Genomic DNA, 22,428 nt, shown 5'->3' on the forward strand with positions numbered 1-22,428 from the left:
GCATATTGAAATAATTTATATCGAATAATAATGTGAAATTATAACATAATTTTAAGTTTTGTTAATGTCTTATATCAAAATCAGTACTCAATGATGTTTTGATCCTTTGTCATTTTCTGTTATCTTTCTTGCATATATTTAATCAATTATCAATATTAATTTCTTTAAATACAAGTTTCATATCATACCTTTCAATATTTAGTGGATATTTCTCTCTTCTTTTTTCCTCGGTTGTAACGTTTACTGCGTAATTCATTGCAATTAGTGACTAAGAGGAACAAGAACCTCAAATTACGTTTTCGTTTCCGAATTGACTATAGAATATCTAGGATATGTCATTATCGATTGAACATTGTACCATTATACCATATAATTTTCCATATGTATATACATAAAAAGGTAAATAATTGCACTTATTGAATATTAATGAATTATATAATAAATATATATATATATTAATTTATATGTATTATATAATTATAAGAATTAAGTTATAACAATTAAACTCTCATCTGATCTCAAATAATTATATCAATAAATTAAAAATTATTTATTTCCAAGGATATAAATTAGAAAATTTGCTTATAAACTATATATGATATAATATCTAATCATGCATATATTAAATGTTAATATAATACGAATGTTGTGCATTATTCAAACAATTTGATTTTCGAAATCATGTCGATTTGAATTGGAACTATTTATTAAATTTTTTAAATATAAAAAAATAATAAATATTTATAAAATGAACAAATAAACATAAAAATATATAATAAAATATAATATATTTTAAATTATACTATTAATTATACTATAAAAATTAAAGAAAATAAATGTTAATAATGATAAGTTATTAATGACATTAAACTAATAATGTCAAAATAAAATTGTTTTATGTTACAAATGAAAAAAATATTTAATATTTTTCGGGATATTTCTTTCATTGAAAGATTGTTTAATTATATTATATTTTTTATTGCATATTTAATTATAATTGAAATAACAATTGAAAATCATAATTGAAATAATTAATACATATCAAACACTATAATATATTAGTATCAAAAGAATAAGATTCATTAGTTATCATTGTTCTTTTATTATTATTAATGAAAAAGTTTTTCTAATAAGAAAAAAAATATATTTTGAGTTATCTGTTTGAATATATTTAATTACTTTCTTTTATAATTTCAATATTATCCAACAAAAACGCGAATTCGTTGTCACTAAATGAGTTACACAGACATAATACACATACGACATAAATCCGACATCACTATTGGTCGAATAATTTACATTTACATGAAACAAGTGATGGTGAATTCGTGTCACATTATAAGTATTTACTATACGTGTAGTGGCTCATTCAACGTTCATTTCTTACAGTTAGAACATAAGTTTCTGTACTTGTGAAATTTTTAAAATAAAAATATTGCAAAAGCAAATTATAATGGTATCAAACGTGATTGATTTTTACAGTGATAAAACTATTTTTATTACTGGTGGAACAGGTTTTCTCGGAATTTGTTTAATCGAAAAATTATTGAGATCCATTCCTGATATAAAAAATATTTATTTGTTATTACGACCAAAAAAAGGAAAACAAATAGATGAAAGATTGGAAGAGTTTAAAAAAAATTCGGTAAGAAATATATATTCTAAATATATATTATATATTATATTGTTAAATAATTTTTTCTTTGAATCATAATTTTTATCTATCTCATCTTATCTTATCTAAAAAATATCAAAATATTTATATTTTATTATTATTTTCAATAATTAATTAATATTAATTGATATTTTAATAAACATGAAAATATTTTTCAGTCATTATTATTTTAAAGTATAATTGTATATTAAAATTATATATGCAATACATATATAAATTAGACATTTTTTTATATGACTTTAACTTTGAAAGTTATATAGTTATTCCATAAATATTGAAATATTTAATAAATGATTAATTAATTTTAAATTATAATTATATTATAATTATATTATTATTTACATATATTGTTATTTTAGGTATTTGATAGATTAAAAGAAGAAAATAAAATAGAAGTTTTGAAAAAATTAATTCCTGTAGCTGGTGATATAGGAGAAGAAAATCTAGGATTATCATCTTCAGATAGGTTAACTCTTGTTGAAGAGGTTCAAATTGTTTTTCATTCTGCAGCAACATTAGATTTTGAAGCAGATTTAAAAACTAATATAAATATTAATTTATTGGGTACAAGAAGAGTTGTACAGCTTTGTCAAGAAATAAGAGATCTCAAAGTAAAATATTTAATTAAATGATTATAATTTATTTTTTATTAATATGAAGCATAATTTCTTTTTACTTTTCATTGTTCCAGGCTCTGGTACATATTTCTAGTGCATATGTGAACTCAACATTATGTGAAGTACAAGAATATCTATATCCTGCGCCATTTGATGTAAATGAATTATTTGAACTTGAAGAAAAATTAGATAATATAACTTTAGAAACTAAAAAACAACATATAATAAAAGACCATCCAAACTCTTATACATTTACAAAACATTTAGCTGAACATGAAGTTAAAAATGGTGCTATTTCTGCTGCTATTGTACGTCCATCAATGAGTATGTATATTAAATATGAAAATGCTCTTAAATATTTTTTTAGTAATTTATTTTTATTTTTTTAGTAATTTTATTAAAAATAAAATTTAAAGAAAGAGAATTATTATAATTATATATAATTTTAAATGTTATATATTTTAAATGTTTTATATTTATAGTTATAGGATCATGGAAAGAACCAGTACCTGGATGGACAATATCAAAAAATGGACCTCAAGGATTTTTAATGGGTGCTAGCAAAGGTGTTGTAAGAAGATTACCAGTTGCAAAGGAATTAATTTATGATTATATTCCAGTAGATATTGTTGTAAACAATATTATAATTGCTGCTTATGCTGTTAATCAAGATAGGTGTGTTCAAATTTTTAATGAAAAATAAATTTAAAATAATATATTTTTATATATTATTCTGAAATTATTTCAGAAATTTTTATTATTATTATTTCAATAATATTTCTTTGTTATAGAAAGAAAGAATTGAAAGTATATCATTGTACATCTAGTACATGTAATCCATTTAAATGGAATTTTATAGAATCAAAAATCAATAATTATTTACATACATATCCATTGCAAAGTGCAGTTTGGTATCCACATCTTAAGTTTTTGTCTTCAATCTTTTTATTTAAAATCTCTGCAATATTTGTGCATTTAATTCCAGCATATATTTTGGATACAATTACGAAGTTAGCTGGTGGACGACCAATGTAAGTTATAAATTATAACAATTTCATGTAAAATTATATATAAATAAAATTAATAAGAATATTTATGTTTTTATAGTTTGGTACGATTACATACAAATATTAACAACTCATTGAATCGGCTAGAAAAATTTATCTTTACTGAATGGAAGTTTTATAACACTCGTACAATTGAATTACATAATTCTTTATCTGATCTTGATAAAAATCTCTTCAATTTAGATATTAAACCATTAATATGGGAAGACTATTTTGTTAATTTGACACAAGGAGTTAGGACATATTTAAATAAAGAATCACCAAAAACATTGGCAAGAGCCCGTTTTAAAAATAAAATGTGAGTCTCTATCTTGTTTTATTTAAAAAAAAAAAAAAATAACATATTAATATAAAATTCTTTTTTTTTTTTTTAGATTATTAGTTGCTCATGTGGGTTTACAATTTGCATTGCTAGGACTTATTTGGTGGCTGATCAAAACTATCTTTGCTAGTACATGGACTAAAACTGGTTTCATCATTCCATTTACTTATTTTCTTTTTGATCAATTTTAAATTATACCTAAAATTTAAATCAAACTATACTTCTATATAAAGTATATTTGATGATTTATGATATCTTAACATAATTCAAATATATGATATGATATTAATATATATTACGTTGCTTAACGTTGCTTTCTTTAGTACGAAATAAGAAGCAAAAAGTTATTATTATTATTAGTATTGAGAACATATTTAGAATTTTTATATACTTTTCTTTAAAAATGGTGTTGGAAAGTAATGTTATTTAATATATATAATATATTTTTGAAATAATTTAATTTTGTATTAAAAGAATTATAATATATAATTTATAATAAAAATTATATTATAAATTTTTTCAAAATTAAAAATTAATAAAGAAATACCTTTTTCATTTTTCTGAATTTTTTGTTTGAAAAATATATAATAAAACAATAAAATTCGAACTATTGATATGATATAATTTGTAAATAATTAAAAATGAAGCTTATAAATGTTAAAGATGTTATAGATGTTAATTCAAACCTCATTTATTTTGTCAAGGCTGCGCTAACTAAACCAGTAAATCAACTCGCGCGCGCAGTCTAATCTTCGCGCTATTTCATTTGAATTAATTCGAATGAGATTTATCAATCGATTTCTACAATATCTAATTCATCTTATTTCAATCAATATCCAATCACAAATACCAATGACAAATAAAATAATATGTATCGAATAAAATAAAATGAAAAAACGATCAATCGATACTTTTATTAAGTCGAAGAATTACCAATCTCTTGATACCTGCTATCCTATAAATTCCCACCACACAGATATTTATAGCGAACGTACTAGCCATTTTGCCAGAACCTCTCGTTACTTTCTTATGATCGAGGATCTTTTTCTTCGTTTCTGCTATTCATCGATCGTTGCTTGAATTGAGAAAACGGTTAATTTTATTTTCTTCCTTCTTTTTGTTTTATCTATTATTAATAATTTGATGCAATTTTTTAGAATTGTGAAAAGTGATAAAATTGTGCATATTGAGAATTTTTCGTGATTAATTTTTATTTATTCATTTATTTATCAGCTTTTGTAAGGTACGTATTGCAGTATGATTTTATGAAGTTAAGATCAAATGTTATAGAGTTTATTATGGAAAATAATATACATTATTAATGGATTAATTGGGAGACTATAGAATATCATTTGCATTTAATTTATAATAATGAGTTAATAGATAATGAAAATTTCATTTTTTTAGCTTTGTTAATTTCCTGATTGGATAATACGATTGATGATTGATCGTTTTTAAAAAAATTTTTATAATTGAATTGTTTAACTTCAAAATATGCAGTATAATTAATTTGTATTATATTTTAATTTAAAATAAATTTAATTCGATAATCTATATTATATATGATTAATCGAGTATAAATTTAAAAAATATATAAGTTAAAAAAAAATACAGTGCAATTTCATCGAAATTTCATTAAAACTAAATAAAAATATTAATATAGAAAAATAAAAAAAAAATTTGGATCTTTCAAATATACCTTTATATATTTAAAAATAATCAATACTATAACAAAGCGATTTTTAACATAATTGGCAATCAATGTTATCGTACAAGAAATTCCTTCCTGTTTTTTTGTCACAAAATGATAAAAAAAAAGAACAATAAGAAACGATTATATATAATCAAAATGAAAAAAAAAATTTCAACATTTTATTTTGATTATATAAAATTATATAAAAATTAATTATATAATATATAAAAAATTAGTATTTCAGAAAAAGAAATATATTATATAGAAAAAATCTTGCAGAAGAAAGAAATATATGTTCGTAAGAAGCACAAGAAGAGATATTTTACTCGCTTGTTTTTCAATATTTTATTATTATAATATGATATCATTAAAAAATATTTATTTAAAATATAATTAAAAATAAATTTAATTGTGAAATGATATTTTGTTATTATGTTTATTTGTATTAATAATATTTATTTCTATAAATGTATTGGATTTGTGAAAATCAATTAATCAAATTCGCATTTTTTGTAGATTAAATTACTTTTCTTATATACAATTTTGATAAAATATATTAAAAAATCATGTATAAGAAATTAATCAAAATATCATCGATTTATTATAAATAATTTTTAAGATTTGAAAAATAAATATTATGTATATTATGCAATATATTCTATAAAATTATTTAAAACAATATTCATGCAATTTTTTATCTTTAATGATATTTCAAGCACGATAGCAAAATTTCTAAAGATCAAAAGAAACATCCGTAACAAATTACAAAATACTTTGAATTATTAATAATATAAACAGATGCTTATTTTAATATTAATATTAATAGGATATTTTATATTTTCTCTGATTAAATTATATTTTGTCTCTCTTCTATTAATTATCATGACATAAAATGATTCATTGTATTCCTATATAAATATATTGAAAATTTTCATTATGAAAAATTTTTTATTTTTCATGTTTATTATATTTCTTATGTTTAGTATAAAATATAATAAACATAATATATTATAAAATTATATATTATTTTTTTTTATACTTAGATTTTTTTTGTTTCACTTTGCTCTATAAATTTTCAATTATAAATGTATCTTTCCATGTTATTCGATATCCAAAAGGAAAAAAAAACTACAATATTATATAATATTCAGAAATGTATATATTATATTACATAATTATATTTTCGTATCTTCAATATGAGAATGAAAAAATAATTATTGTAAAATAATTTATAATTATTAAAATAAAAGAAAGAAAAGAATAAGGAAAATTTACATTTATAAATTTATATAATATCTAATTAAAAATATGTGTTTAAATACGCAGTTATCTTTTATAAACAGGTTTAACCACTTTTCGAGATTTTTTTCAAGGTCATTCTCTTTCTCTTACAGCTTTTCTAAAAATGGCATCAGACGTACCATCTATTTCCGAATGGCTTCAAGGTCGAAACGTTTTCATCACTGGCGGTTCTGGTTTTATGGGAAAGGTTTTAATCTATAAACTGTTGGTCAGCTGCGATTATCTTGAAAATATTTTTGTATTAATTAGAAAAAAGAGAGATGTCGATCCGCAATCCAGAATGCAATATATGATAAAAGTATGAGTATATATATTTTATAATATATTGAAATTAAATTAAAAAATTATTACAACTCATAGTGCTTTAAAATAAATTTTAGGAACAGATTATATCAAAAGAAAACAACATTCCTTTTAAAAGCTTTCTAGTGTTTCCAGAAATTTGTGAAAATTTCACAAAGGCAACAAACATTAAATGATTTTGAATGGTACGTCATATATATGAAGGTAGTGAAATTTCAGAGATTTCAAGTTTAATTCTATCCTTCTTTTTTTTTTTTTTTTTAGAAACAAGCTAAAATATCTTATTTACTATTATTTGTTATTTTCTTTGTAAAATGACATTATTAAAAAAAGATTAACTTTTCGTTCAACTTGTCAATGTTTTAAATATTTAACTTTTTACTTATCATTTTCTTATTATTTAATATTGCACGAATTAAAAATTGATCTAACTAAAATTTAACCTTGTTATTAAATTTTGTACAAAAACGAGTTTTTGATTAAGAAATAACTCACTTAACAAATTAAGATTGTTTGGATCCTTAACTTTAATTTTGTAAAATATTATCCAGATTCATGCGTTTATGTATTTTTATTTTTTTTTTAAATTAATATAAATGTTAATTTTTAGAATGTGGAAATACTTATCTATCTATACATATATATATATATATATATATATAGATGTACAGTTTTATAAATAAAAGATAAAATTGGAAGTTTTCAGTTAAAGTTTTTATTTTGAAAAGAATTGAATTTTTCAATTCCAATGAAAAATTTTTTAAAATTGATTTATTTCTAGTCCTTCTTAATTACTTTAACTATTACTTAATAATATAATTGGTATGTGTCACAATATATATAAGGTATATACCATATACAAATTTGTGTCATGAGTAAGGCTCAAAAAAAAATTAAAAGAGAAAGCATCAATGCCAGTGCTGAGTACATTTCATGTAAAAAGTATTGAAAATTATTGAGGTAGCTTTGTTGAATTGAAGTAATATCTAAAGACTTCACATATTTCACTTATTTTATGACAATAAATATATCAAGGGAAAATATTTATTTAAAATATATTAAATAAATTTATTAATTAAAATTTATTAGTAAAGTATTTAAAAGTATTTTTATTAATATAGCAGTAAATTGTTATAGCAAATTAATTATCAATTGAAATAGTTTCAGATAAATATTTTTATTTCTTATTTCAAATATTATTATCCGGAACTGAATAATGCAAAACATACAACTATTATGATTTGATCATTTATCGATTATGAATTATATTTTAAAATATACTTATAAATAATGCAAAAAATGCCAATCAATTTATATTCAAGAAAATTATTTAGCGATTCTATCTTACGATATTTTTTATGAAAAATTATTAATTATTATAAACTATTATTATAAATTTTGCGTTAAATATGTCGTTTATATTATTTGCTATTACTTGAATTGATATTATGCTATAATTGATACCTAAATAGCTTAAAAATATTTATTAATATTAATAATTTAATAAGATATATTTGTAATAATACATGAACGAAAGTGAAAGGGCCATACTTAAACTTATGGTATGCAGTAATTTCACTATATATGATTTTAAGATGTCCTAGAAAATCACGAAGAATATATATTCTATTCAATGTAACAGAAATATATGCACACAAATAATTAAAATGCATTTTTATATAAAGAAATCGCTTCCGTTCTCAATCCAAATATTTTTTTCCTGTTACTGCTTTGAATGAGAATTACGCATTGGAATGATTATATAAAAATTTTAATTTCATAATAATATATAAAAAATTTTTATTATATAAATATATGATAAATTGATTAATTTTTCAGGAAAATCCACTTAAAATAATTAAAGAAAAATATCCTGAAAAAATAGAAAAAATTAAATTAATACAAGGTGATACTACTGACGAACATCTTGCTTTATCGACTGCCGATAAACAGAGATTATTAAAAGAAGTTTCCGTTGTTTTTCATATGGCGGCAAATGTTAAATTCGATTTGACATTAAAACAGGCAATAACAATAAATACTCTGGGTACCAAGAATGTTATAAATCTTGCAAAAAAGGTACATATTTATTAATTTTATGAAATTAAGAATATAAAATTAAGAATAATTTATTTTAATCATTTCTGATTTTATAAGTAATATAATTTTCATTTTTTATTAAAACATTTTTTTCTATGTTTTGATCTTTAACATAGATGGAGCATTTAAAATCCTTCATTCATGTTTCTACTTCATACTGTCACTGTAATGAATCTGTACTTGAAGAAAGAAATTATCCTGCTCCTGTAGAACTTGAAAAAATTATAAAAATGGTAAATGATACGACAGATGATTTCCAGAAAATTATGACACCAAAAATATTACAAGGATTACCAAACACTTATGCCTTAAGTAAAGCACTTGCTGAAGATTTGGTGCAGAAAAGTGGTCTACCTGCAGGTGTTGCAAGACCTTCTATAGGTAAATTTTAGATTTTTTTTTATTACATACTTTTCTAAATAAACTTTCTATTATATATTAAATTTTCTTTCTATATTAATATTCATATATATCGCATAACATATATATCTTTATTTTAAAAGATTCAAAATTATTAACTTTTTAAAAGATGATTTGTACTATTTTTAATTTTTTTGAACTATACATTTTTTTTGTAATAAAAGTGCAATATAATTTTAAAATTTATGAATATTTAATATAATTTTAGTGGTCGCATCATGGAAAGAACCAATGCCTGGTTGGATTGACAATATGAATGGACCAACAGGTTTAATGGTAGGTGCTGGAAAAGGAGTAATACGAACTGTTCTCTGTAATTACAATTACTTATTGAATTTAATTCCCTGTGATATGGCGATTAATGCGATGATTGGATTGGCATGGAAAGTAGGAAGAGAAAAACCTGAAAAACCAATATTTATGAACGTTACTTCTGGACTTGAAAACCCTATTTCTTGGGGTTATGCTGTAGAAATTGGAAGGAAATATACTATAATGTATCCATTCACAGGTTGATAAAAGAATTATAATATATATTTCTATAATACAATTAATGAAACGAATTAATTTAAATTTTCTATATCAATGATATCAATGAAATAAATAAAATAATAATATTTATAAAGCAATTTATAATAATAATAAACTCTACATACATAAAAAGAAACAATTAATGTTTTAATCTACGTATTTAACTAAAATTAATCTATAAATTTTATTTTAAGGTCTATTATGGTATCCAGGTGGAAGTATTACCAGATTAAAAATTTATCATTGGATACGTGTGATTTTATTCCATTATATACCTGCAATTTTCATAGATATTATTATTTTTCTAACTGGAAACAAACCATTTTTAATAAGAGTGCACCAAAAAGTTAACAATGGTATAGGATTGATACAGTATTATACTACTAAAGAATGGGAATTTCGGTAATTATGAAAAAATATCTTTTTAAAATTTTCAATAAGTTACCTAAATTATAAATCTTCGGATCTTTCAATGTTTATGATGAATTAAGAATTCTTAATTTCTTTCTAATCATATGATAAGCTATGATATATTATATTAAAATTAAAATTTTATTCTAATTTAATTTCGATTTTCAGAAATGACCGCATGAGAAAATTGCAACTTGAACTAAATTCATCTGATAGAGAAAAATTCTTTATGGATACAAAAGCCATATCTTGGGATAGTTTCATGTTGAAATATATATTAGGCGTTAGACAATATTGTTTAAAAGATGATCTTTCTACCATACCTCGTGCACGAAAAGTTATTAGATATTTGTATTTTGCTGATTGGTTTGCTAAGATCGGATTTACAATCTTTCTTGTATGGTTTCTATTCTTGGATAAATTCATTTAAACAGATTGTGTTTGAACTTAACAAATTGTATAATAATATTGTATAATAATTGATTTTATCTGAAAATGGCAATATATTTCTTTATTTTTATTTTATTTTATTCTCAAATGCTATAAAAACTATATATTTTACATCACATTCACAATTATTTTCAGGCTAACTATTTTATTTTATTATATACTATAAAATAATGATTCTTTAATAAGATATAATTCAATATAATATTGTTTATTGCTATCATAGAATATGTATTTGCAATTATAATATTTTTAAGATATTTATTATATTATATATAACAATAAATATATTTATTTTTTAATGTGTAAAAAGATTGTTTTAATAATTAAGTTTTAATAATATATAACAGAATATTTATAAGAATTTGACTTAGGTGCTTAAATGAAATAATTAAAGATTTTATTTAATTTGTAAAGAATGTGCCAGTAAATAAAATATAATAAAGAAATGATATCAACCATTATATTATATTTGATATCATTATCAATAACATAATGCAAAATTACTTTCAAATATTAATAAATTTCTTCCTTTTAATTTTAATTATAATCTCATAGTATTTCCTATTAGAGAAAAATTTTGAATTAATACAATTTAAATAAGTATAAAAAAGTTTCTAATAGTGTGATTATTTAGATTTCCAAATTCTTGACCGCAATTACAGATCAAGTCATGACATTTTGAAATTTCGAAATTCTTGCTCTCACGCGACATATTTGTTCGCACAATCTCTCAGGTTAATACGAGAAATTCTTTTCTCGTCACTTCTTAGTCATGCAAATATTTGAAGTAATATTTGAAATAGAAAAGTTTTCGCTATTCGTCATGAGATATCTACTATACATGACTAATAATAGTTCATAGTATATTACAATATTATGTTAATCTCAAAAATAATCGTTTTTATAAATATTGAGTAAAATTATATTTGGATTTTATTTTCACACTATTCTTACATCGTGAAAGTTTCTACTCTGAAAGATAAGAAAGTTTCTTCAAAAATTTATTTTTCAAAGAACGATATTTTTTTTAAATAAAATGTTTCATGAGTTAGATTATAAAAATGATTTTAAGTTATACAAATATTTGGAAATATTAATATTAAATCAAAGTTATTGTTTCATCAATTTATAGTTTAGATCAACATTATTAACATTCTAAATATTAATAAATAAAATAAATTAATCTGTCTGTTTTTTCATATATTTTTTATATTATTTTTTTGCGCGTTATATAAAGAACGTAAAGAATAAAATTACCCAACGAGTATACAGGATTGTATAAGAATGATTTATACAGTATATAAATTACAAAAGAATTGTCAACACATGTTTTTAATCAAATGCCGAAGAAAAAATATAAAAAAAAATATTGATTAATTGAACACTTTTACCATATATTTTCAATCAATGAACGATTTATATGAAGAAAATAAGAAGATATAACGAAAAATCATGAAAGCACACGAATCCGGTAATACCCAAAGAATGTCGAAATCTTATACTCGTCTTGCTCATCTGTTTTCGTTCTCACTCGTGCACATATTCTCTTTTTTTCCCCAGCACTCACATTTTCACTCTCACTTTTTCATTTCAACTCTCACTCTTTAACTACGGTTTCAGGTATATACATTACATATATACATATATATATTTTTTTCGAACAAGAATATCTTTAGTTTTGTTTCATATTTTTTTGTTTTATATTAATTTATTTTTTGACATTTAATGTTTTTTAATTAAAGAAAAATGACTAGTAAAAAAAAAAAAAAAAAAGTTATGCGAATTGCATATCAAAGTATTATCTATTTCAAGATCAATATTTTATTGATTAATTAATTAATTGTATTATCGATTAATCAAGATTATAATATTTTTATGTTATTTTAAATCCTTAAATTTTCAAATTCGTAAAATTATCTTTAATTATGTTTTGTTAAAGTAATGTTCTAAGTTAAAGTAAAGTAAATATATGTACATTCATTAACTTTTGAATAGCATTAAATATTAATAGATTGCATTAAATTTGAATTACATTAATCGCATTTTAAATTATCTAGTTTTATGTCTTTATCAACAGAAAAAAAAAATCAAAATTGAAATTAAAATTAATTATTCTAATGCGAATATTGATACATATTTATAAAAATTTATCTATACTTATTTTAATATATTGAAAATTTAAAATATGAATCATATCCGTTTATAAATATGTCTCTATAATTCACATATTCTTCAAAAAATTTTCATAATAATGAAATATAATTTTAATAAAATTATAAAAATTAAAACCTCGATTATGAAATATGACCGAATATATATATAGTTTAAATATTAAGTTATTCTCTTGAATAAGGGTGGGAGAGCAGTAACCAAACGGACCATACGAAAGTAAATAGGGAGTACATTGAGATCATCTAAGAAAATATTGGGCCAACATTATGCTTTCTCAGTCTGTATCGTGCTCACCGTCCAAGTAACACCGATTGACTAAAGCCGGTCACTTATAAAGTAACAGTCGTGTTTCATTTCGTTCACCAATTATTCACTTGTGAACTTTGAGGAATAAGCTTGAGAAATTTTTTTTTATTTTTAAAAGTAAGTGTTTGACATTGAAAGTATGTAATTCCTTTCTTTTTTCATCTTATTTTTAAAAGATATACAATTTAATTAAATTTTGATATTCTTCTTTAGATAATAAAGTAAAATTTAATTTTATTTCTATATTTGTTTATTGTTTTAGATTTATTTTTTTTTAAATCTTTTACATGAATTAAAAATGTATAAATATATATGCTAAATATATAATAATTAATTTATCAGTCTGTAACATTAAATTTTCTTAAATCATATGATTAAAAATAATTATTGAAAGAAAAAAAACATTCTAAGTGAAGCAACATTCAAAAATAATAGTGATAGAAATTTTCCAATGAATAAGAGAATGATTCAACTTATTTCAAAGTTATTTAAATTTATTTTAAATTTATTATTTAAAGTTATGTATGCTTTATTTTAAAAAGTTTGTAATTTATTAAATTCAAAACTATGTCATTATATATTCATAATAGAGTATAAATTATCAGATATCAAATACTCAATATTATCAATCATATTATTGAGTATTTAACTATTTGAATATTATGCATTTAACTATTCAATGTTCTAAATTAAACAATTTAAAAATATTTAATATGCCAAATTTATATAATATTTTAATATGCGATTCTTTATTCTTTATTCTTTATTCTTTATTTCAAAGAAATTAAATTTCAACATGTGATTCAATAACAAAAAATTAAAATAATAGCAATTTCCTATTAAGTTTTTATAAAATCACAAAAACTATATGATCTTGGCTGCATCACTTATATAATAAATATATTTATAAAATTATTAATTCAGACTTTTATTATGTAACATTTTTATTCAAAAATCAATGAAATAGAAATAAAAAAAAATTTTTTTCAATAAAAAAGCGACAAATTTATGAAATCTTTTAGTATAAAGATTTTTTCCAAAGTATCCAAGTTTCTTTGTCAATACGATGATGTTTTTACATCACTGTAAAAGCCATTACGCCATCCGAGATGTTTGCATAATCATAATGTTCGTTCTTTTATGCAAATTTTATTTCATAAAACAATTTGTATATTCGTTTTTTGATACTTAATTTTAATACTTTATAATTTCATAATTTTCGTACTCTATTTTCTTTCTTCATCTTATTTTTGAAAGATCAATATCTTAATCAATATCTTAATCAATATCTTTAGCTTTTAAATTTTAATTTATATTTTTTTAAATTTTTAAAAATATTCAAAATACTTTTACGCCATATGTCAAAGTAATTTGAAATATTCAAGATTTTATAGAATTCAGAAAAAGTATAAGTAACTTATACTTGAAAAAGAAAAATTCATTGACTCAGGTCTATGGGTACGCTACCATTCAAAGGACTCAACGAGTTCAAGACAAAATGAAACAAATTTCGAAACTCGTCGGTCCCCCTTACGGGTTATAATTCTAACATATCAGTGATGTTATTTCCACTACCATAATTCATATAAACGCATAATTTCCACTACCATAATTTACAATCATTATCTTAATAATTGCAACCATTAATGATATTTAAATTGTTCAATTTTTGCTACATTTGCTTCATTCATCTGACGGACAATTAGTCATTATTGCGAAATTATAGGCAAATTAGATATAATTATTAACATGGTTTGTTTAAAATGATCGGCCAAAGTAATAAAATAATAGATTACTATTATTGAAAAAAATATTTCTCAAGATGTATGTTTATTTTACGTATTGGTTTATAAATGTTTGATTGAAAAAAATTCATTTGCATATGTAATACTGCTTGCAAAACTGAAACTTTTATTCATATATGCATATGAATAAAAATTGAATACGAAATAAAGGAAATATTAAATATTATACTGTTTTGACATATATCAAATTATATATATCATTATCTTAATCATATCATTAACATTATTTAACATGTCACAATTCTTGAAATTTACACTGCAATTTTCATTAAATTAGTGTAACGCCAACAATATCTTTTTTCCGATATACATTGGAATTACAGTTAATTCTTAGAATTTAACATAAATATAATATGAAAAATTTTTTCATCATATAATAAAATAAATATATAATATTTACTTTTTTTAAATATATTTATCTACATAAAAATTATTTTTTGATTAGATATAATGGCAGAATCAAAAATGGAGGAGGTATCTGATAGAATAGCAGAATCTTTAAAAAATCAGAACATTTTAATCACTGGTGGCACTGGATTTCTAGGAAAAGTTATTGTTGAAAAATTTCTCAGATGCTTACCGGACATAGAACAAATTTATATGTTGATCAGAACGAAAAAAGAAAAAAATCCAAAACATCGTTTAGAGGAAATCTTCAATTCACCGGTAAATATATAATCTCATTGGAATTTTATGTGATTATTCAATTTTTGAGTAAAATAAATATTAGCATAAAAATATAGATATACTGATGTAGATTTTAAACTATTGTCATAAAAATATTCCATTAATCTAATATGTATTGATGATATTATATAAGAAAGCAATTCAACCATTTATGAACACGCAAATAAGTTTCTTGTATAAGTTTTTGTATAAGTTTTCTTCTAACCTAATTTCTGAGAAAAATACTTGAGATAAAATTTGCATTGTTTAAACGAATGAATTGAAAAAATAAATAAATATATATATTGTTAAAAAATATTTTATGAAAATTAATTTCTATTAAATTTATATTAGAAACTATTATAATAATGTTATAATAGGAGTAGATTTTTTTAATGCGTAAGGTATTGCAACACGTATCTTGTAAATCACATGGAGAAAGTTTAATTATGTAAAGATAAAATTGTGCAAGAAAAGCACCTTGATACGAATTCATTTTTATTGAAAAATTTATTTTCACTGTCAAAAAAAAGGAAATTTTTCAAAACTAATTATATTGTAAAAATAACTTTGGTGGAATAACGACATTTCATGTTTTTTTGAATCTAATGTTAAAAATGTTAAAAAAAGTATTATTTAAACTTTTTAATAGTTATTATAAATTTTATCTAACAAAAAGAAAACATATTACATTTAATTAAAATCAAATACAATTGAAAAAAATAAAGAACCAAATTTGATCTAAGTAAAAAATAAAAGTAACTTAGCATAATGCAAATATCGTAAATTTTAATCAACTTAAGTTTGACGTTTCTATTAAAATATTTTATGATAAAAATATATATATATATATGGCAAATTATAATTCATTATAATTGATTTAACTATAATTCTCAAATTATTATTAACTTATATATTTTATTTAAACCTAAAAAAAATGTCTTTCATTTATCAAAATTAACAAGAATCAATTAAATAGAATATTACATCACATTTCTATATAATTAAGAAAAAGACATATATTATAGGTAGTAGTTTAATATAATGAGGAATATTCTAACATATAACATATAATGTCGTGAATCAAATAAAAAAGAGTTATTTAATAGTCAAAGTGTCATCTTCATCTTTGATAGAATGCAATACATTTTGAAATACTTCTGGTGATTAACGCAATTCTTGCTTATTTCTTCGAATTCAGTAAAATTTACGATTTACACGATAAAAAATATGTATTGCAACAAAAAGAAACGAAGTCAAGGCCGTATCATAGAAAAGGATGACAAAGGTTATTATCTCTATTATTTTAAAATTTCATACTCAGTGAAAGTTCTTATTTTTCATAAACTGTCTGTTATGTCACATCTTCTGTGCTGCTGACCTCTGGACCTCATTCTCTCACGTAATATATATACGTATATAAATCACATCTCATATAGTATATAATGAATGAAGGTTGAAGAATTTGGTCATATTATAATAATTATAAGTAAAAATGTTCTTATATTAGTATCAGTTGATTACTTTTCTGTAAAAGAAAATAATTATATATGTAATTATATACATATTATTTAATGAAGAAATTATTAATCACATCATTTGTAATAGCAATTCTAAGAATCATTTCATATAAACGCATAATAGTATTTCAGATTTTATATTTAATTATTTGCGATAATTATCTATCTAAACTTAAAAAATTTTTAATGATTTTACAATATCAATTAGTTAAATAAATAAACAACAATAAAAATAAAAATAAAACAAATAAAATCATGTTTAAAAAAGAATTTCTTTTAAAACGAACGATTTTTAATTCGAGTTCAATACATCAATTTATATTTAAGTATATTAAGTATATTAAGTATATAAAATTAATGAATAATTATTAAAAAATAATTGAGAAATTATTTCAGCTATTTGAAAAAGTTAAAAAACAAAGAGGTGCAGAAACACTTAAAAAATCTGTAACTGTTATAAACGGAGATGTATCGCTACCTGGACTTGGTCTTTCTTCAGAAGATAGAAAAATGCTTTGTGAAAAGATTAATATTGTATATCATGCAGCTGCTACAGTACGGTAATATAAAATGAATGTATTAGAAACATATATTTATAATATCAATATAAATAATATTGAATTTGATCATCAAATTATTATAGGTTTGATGAAATGTTGAAAAAAGCAGTACTATTAAACACGCGTGGTACAAAGCAAATGTTGGAATTAGCCAAAGAGATGAAACATTTAAAATTATTTGCTCATATCAGTACAGCATATTGTCATCTTGAAGAAAAAGTATTATATCTCTAATCATATTTAAAATTAAATACGAATACTTACATTTTTTTCATAAAATGATTTTCTCAGGTTTTAGGAGAAAAACCTTATCCACCACCTGGAAATCCTCATAAAATAATTAAATGTGTAGAATGGATGGATGATGAAGTAGTTGAAGCTATGACAGGTAAAATTTTAGCACACTTTCCTAATACATATGCCTTTACCAAAGCATTGTCAGAAAGTCTTGTTGAAGAAGCAATGCCGCATATTCCAGCAATTATATTAAGGTATAAATAAAAATAAATACTTATAGAAATAATAAATATTTTTAACCGGAAATTATTTTAAATCTTAGACCAAGCATAGTTATACCAATATGGAAAGAACCTCTTCCAGGATGGACAGATAATATTAATGGTCCAACAGGACTCTTGATTGGTGCTGGAAAAGGTGTTATTCGAACGATGTATTGTAATGATAGTGGTTATGCTGATTATCTTCCTGTTGATATTGCAGTAAATGCAATTCTTGTTGCTTCTTGGAATTTTATCTATTGTAAAGATCATGAAAAGAGAGTTTACAATCTTACAAGCAGTAGTGAATTTAAGGTAAATAATTTTTAATATAATTAGTAATAGTAATTTATATATACATTCAATGTGTCCTAACATGAAAATTTTAGGTATCATGGGCAGAAATCATTGCCAGGGGTCGAAAAATAACAGAAAAAGTTCCTTTGAATGGAGTTGTTTGGTATCCAGGTGGAAGTATGAAAAGATCAAGGCTCATGCATAATATATGTGTTTTATTCTTTCATATGATACCTGCTTATTTCATAGATGCACTTTTTTTCCTTGCAGGTTATAAGCCAATGTAAGTACATTTGAAAATTATAATTTTTCATTTAATTAGATTATAGATCATCAATTATTTCCAAATCAAAATATTTTGACGACATTAAAGGATAAAAAACTCTTACTATGAATAGTATGTGCCGTATACAACGTCGGATTCAAAAAGGTTTCGAAGTTTTTGAATATTATGCCAACAATCAATGGGACTTCGAAAATTCAAATCTTTTGGAAATACGAGATAAACTTAATCCTGTGGAATATGGAAAATATCAATTACATGGGGAAGATATGGATATAGATGCATATTTTGAAACATGTATAAGAGCAGCAAGAATTTATATACTGAACGAACCGCCAGAAACTTTACCAGCTGCTCGAAGACATTTAAGAATGTAAGATCTATTTAAATATAAAATTAAATTTTGGAAGTTATAAAATGTTATTAATTATTAACATATATAATTTTTATTGCAGTATGTATTGGATTGATATAATAACAAAAATATTTTTTTTGATATTATTGATTTATGTATTTGCATCCTGGAATGAGAGTTTCAAAGCACTATTAATAGGAAGTTGGTTGTTCGTCACTCGAACTTTACTACATTAACTATTCATATTACAAAGTTTTTAATATTTTAATTTTAAATCTTAATAACGACGAAATAAACTATGGATCTTTTTTTATTGATTTATAGTTTTTTTTAATTAATAGAATAATTAATATAATAAATTTACTTTTTCAATAATAAATATTTACAAATAAAATCAAATTTTTTTGAATTTTACCTTATATTCCTTTTTTGGGAAGCAATAAATAGGTAAGTAAAAAAAATAAAATAGAGAATGATATTCACACTGGAACGTGGTTTTTATTTATATCAAATTTTGAAAGAAAATTCTCTTAAACGGATTCCTGTACAGGTGGCTCATAGCCTTCTGGTCTATCGACTTTTGAACCACTTTCGCCTACTTCTTCACTCTTACTACCCGCACCATCACCATGGAGCTCCAATAATTTGCTCAATTCGAAACGTGGCTTTTTTAATACTTTAACCTATGATATAATGTATTTCTATTTATCGAATATTTTTTAAAAGATATTAAAATTATAGAAATAATTATTTTTTCTTATATACCTTGCGAATATAAACATCATGCAATGGATAAATTCCTTGTGAAGCTTTTTCAATATCTTTTGCAGTAGCATCTGGTAAAAGTTTACTGACTACACCCTTTAAATCACTTTTTGTAACATCATTTGTAATTGTATCTACCATTTTCTGTCTGATTTTTTTGACCTAAATATAACAATTTTATATAAATAACCTTATGAATAATAAATTAAAAGTGTTAGTATATTTATTGGATATTGAATGAAGAATCAATTCTACCAAACCAAAATAAACACAAAACTTAATATATAAAAATATTTACTTAAGTTATAAACAATTGAAATTTGTATGAAGTGGCAACGAGGATCATTCTATTTTTGTTATTTCATTATCACATTGTTTTGTTACTTTATTTAACACAATTCTAAATTGCTTATAATTTAAAATAAATTACAAATATGTTTTAACTGATATTTTTTTAGAATTAATCTTCAAAATATATCCCATAAATATATTTTAATAAAAAAATGTTGCAACATCAAATATCACTATTTTCTAGTCCAAAAATAGTGTGGTAAGCGAGTGCTTATTAATCTATGCAACTTCATAAAACACAAAAATGTTATTTAACCTTTATGCATTTTAAGTTGCAAATGTTAAAAATAAAAAATAATATATTTATAAATTTGTATAAATTATTTATATAAATATCAACCTGTGCATGTTGAGCATAACATGTTTTTCTTGTGCTTAATTGATCTTTATTAGTAAAACCAATGCAAAAAACTCTGAGTAAATATCCATCAGTAGTTTTTACATCAACATTAGCTTCTATCAGAGTTTGCCATTTCTTAACCATGGATCTTAATTTATCTGTAGTTAAATCCATACCATGGAAATTTGTCAATACATTACGATGTTGTACATCTTCAGCAATCAACCTAAATTTACGAAAAGATCTTTCTGCATCTCCATCATTTTGCAAATCTGCTAAGGATACTTCAAATACTCTGTATTTTAATCCCTCAGAAGCAATTTCTGCAATATAATGAATGCATAAAATTAATATGAAAAATAATTTAAAATATTATAATGAAACTATAAGTAATTATTATTAAATATGTATTAAACTATATTTTTTACATAAATTTGTAGCAGTAATTAGTTTTAATATTATCACAAAAAATAATATTATGGTAACTGTCTGCTATTCTCTATGCAACATAAAACGCCATAAAGTAACAATAAAACTTTGATGGAGCTGGAGTTGCAAATATTTTTTAACATAAAGTTAAAAAATAATTATCTTACTTGTTCCTTGAGTTCTATTTACTAATGTTTTGCCAACATGACGGTTGGTAAACATAGATGGTGCCTTAACATCATACCAATCCTTACGAGTAAAGGGATCAACACTGTATCAAATGAAAAATTAGGTTAGAATTTCAATGATTAAGAAATATTCATATTTTAACAAGCATACATAATTTTATCATAATTAATAATTTCAACTCAAAATTTAACTATTGTAAGCATCAAATTCAATATATTTCAATTTATATTAATATTATTTAAAAGAAATCAATAAAGAATAAATAAGTCTGTAATTAAAAATAAAAATTTTTGAATTAATTTTTTTTATATCTAAAAAAACATGATTCTAAAATTATATGAATTAATAGATATTGATAAAAACAATATATTAAACATGAAATTTGAATGTCAGATGTACAGAATCTATTATAATATGAAGCATCTTTAATGATTTCAAAGAGAAAATTAAATATTTTTTACAAGAAATATTTAAAGTACATTAAGAAAATATTATGATTTACTTACATCTTCTTTTTAACACCTTTTTTACCTCCTTTCGAAAGTCCCTTATTTTTACCCACCGCCATAATTGAAGCCACGCACGAAAAGAAACACGTTTACTCTGAAACGGAAACTGGTAGAGCAATCTATAGGTTAGTTATTAACAAATATGTAAGCGCGGATTGGTTGAAATATTTGATTATTTCTATTTTGTTTTTCATTTTTAAATAATCTTTTTAAAAATTAATATTTTATTTACAATTAGCACATTATTTGAAAATTAAATTCTTAAATATATATTATGTGAATCTCTATTATTAATAAATTAATTATTTATTATTAGGAATTAAAATTGTTATGTTGTACAATTTAAAAAGTTATATTATAAATAAAAAATTGAAGTAAATAACATTATTTAAAAAAATATATATTCATAATTATAATGACTGTGTATTTAATTATAAGTTTATTTTAAATATGTTAAATAGTATTAATAATATTAAAAATATTAATATATTAA

The 22,428-nt window shown here is 21.8% G+C and overlaps 4 protein-coding genes and 1 long non-coding RNA gene across 8 annotated transcripts; 3 read left to right on the forward strand and 2 right to left on the reverse strand.

The window, feature by feature from the left end:
• Positions 1-1,272: 1,272 nt before the first annotated feature.
• On the forward strand, positions 1,273-4,585 carry LOC100871941 (putative fatty acyl-CoA reductase CG8306). Its single transcript, XM_003695172.3, has 7 exons — positions 1,273-1,645; positions 2,035-2,286; positions 2,367-2,616; positions 2,775-2,967; positions 3,084-3,323; positions 3,400-3,657; positions 3,734-4,585. The coding sequence occupies exons 1-7, from the start codon at positions 1,454-1,456 to the stop codon at positions 3,870-3,872; spliced, it is 1,524 nt and encodes a 507-aa protein (XP_003695220.1). The 5' UTR covers positions 1,273-1,453; the 3' UTR covers positions 3,873-4,585.
• Positions 4,586-4,662: 77 nt separating this feature from the next.
• Positions 4,663-11,200, forward strand: LOC100871579 (putative fatty acyl-CoA reductase CG5065). 2 transcript variants are annotated; one of them, XM_086907682.1, is made up of 8 exons: positions 4,663-4,773; positions 4,839-4,924; positions 6,769-6,974; positions 8,819-9,058; positions 9,196-9,460; positions 9,708-10,010; positions 10,225-10,432; positions 10,610-11,200. In XM_086907682.1, exons 3-8 carry the CDS (start codon positions 6,780-6,782, stop codon positions 10,869-10,871), a joined length of 1,473 nt encoding a protein of 490 aa, XP_086763808.1. In that variant the 5' UTR covers positions 4,663-4,773; positions 4,839-4,924; positions 6,769-6,779; the 3' UTR covers positions 10,872-11,200. The 2 variants fall into 2 exon arrangements, with proteins under 2 accessions (XP_086763808.1, XP_031773362.1); XM_031917502.2 differs by lacking the exons at positions 4,663-4,773; positions 4,839-4,924 and adding an exon at positions 7,057-7,164 and having other exon boundaries at positions 6,942-6,974.
• Positions 11,201-13,262: 2,062 nt separating this feature from the next.
• LOC100871821 (putative fatty acyl-CoA reductase CG5065) lies at positions 13,263-19,746 on the forward strand. Of its 3 annotated transcripts, none has more exons than XM_012488646.3 (9): positions 13,263-13,486; positions 15,620-15,840; positions 17,757-17,920; positions 18,004-18,139; positions 18,212-18,411; positions 18,480-18,732; positions 18,807-18,997; positions 19,113-19,370; positions 19,453-19,746. In XM_012488646.3, exons 2-9 carry the CDS (start codon positions 15,625-15,627, stop codon positions 19,586-19,588), a joined length of 1,554 nt encoding a protein of 517 aa, XP_012344100.1. In that variant the 5' UTR covers positions 13,263-13,486; positions 15,620-15,624; the 3' UTR covers positions 19,589-19,746. The 3 variants fall into 3 exon arrangements, with proteins under 3 accessions (XP_012344100.1, XP_086763807.1, XP_031773354.1); XM_086907681.1 differs by lacking the exon at positions 13,263-13,486 and adding an exon at positions 15,337-15,496; XM_031917494.2 differs by lacking the exons at positions 13,263-13,486; positions 15,620-15,840 and adding an exon at positions 16,988-17,128.
• LOC147657732 (uncharacterized) lies at positions 16,739-18,674 on the reverse strand. The gene is made up of 2 exons (XR_015291946.1): positions 18,185-18,674; positions 16,739-17,368 (listed from the first exon to the last, which is right to left on the reverse strand). It is a non-coding gene; the product is annotated as an uncharacterized LOC147657732 (long non-coding RNA).
• Positions 19,747-19,830: 84 nt separating the features above from the next.
• On the reverse strand, positions 19,831-22,016 carry RpS3A (ribosomal protein S3A). Its single transcript, XM_003695175.3, has 5 exons — positions 21,933-22,016; positions 21,405-21,508; positions 20,809-21,131; positions 20,118-20,279; positions 19,831-20,035 (listed from the first exon to the last, which is right to left on the reverse strand). Exons 1-5 carry the CDS (start codon positions 21,992-21,994, stop codon positions 19,883-19,885), a joined length of 804 nt encoding a protein of 267 aa, XP_003695223.1. The 5' UTR covers positions 21,995-22,016; the 3' UTR covers positions 19,831-19,882.
• Between the last annotated feature and the right edge of the window lie 412 nt (positions 22,017-22,428).

This window comes from Apis florea, unplaced genomic scaffold, assembly GCF_048593485.1.
Source record: "Apis florea isolate Af1SG1 unplaced genomic scaffold, ASM4859348v1 contig_2897_pilon, whole genome shotgun sequence".
Lineage (NCBI taxonomy): Eukaryota > Metazoa > Arthropoda > Insecta > Hymenoptera > Apidae > Apis > Apis florea.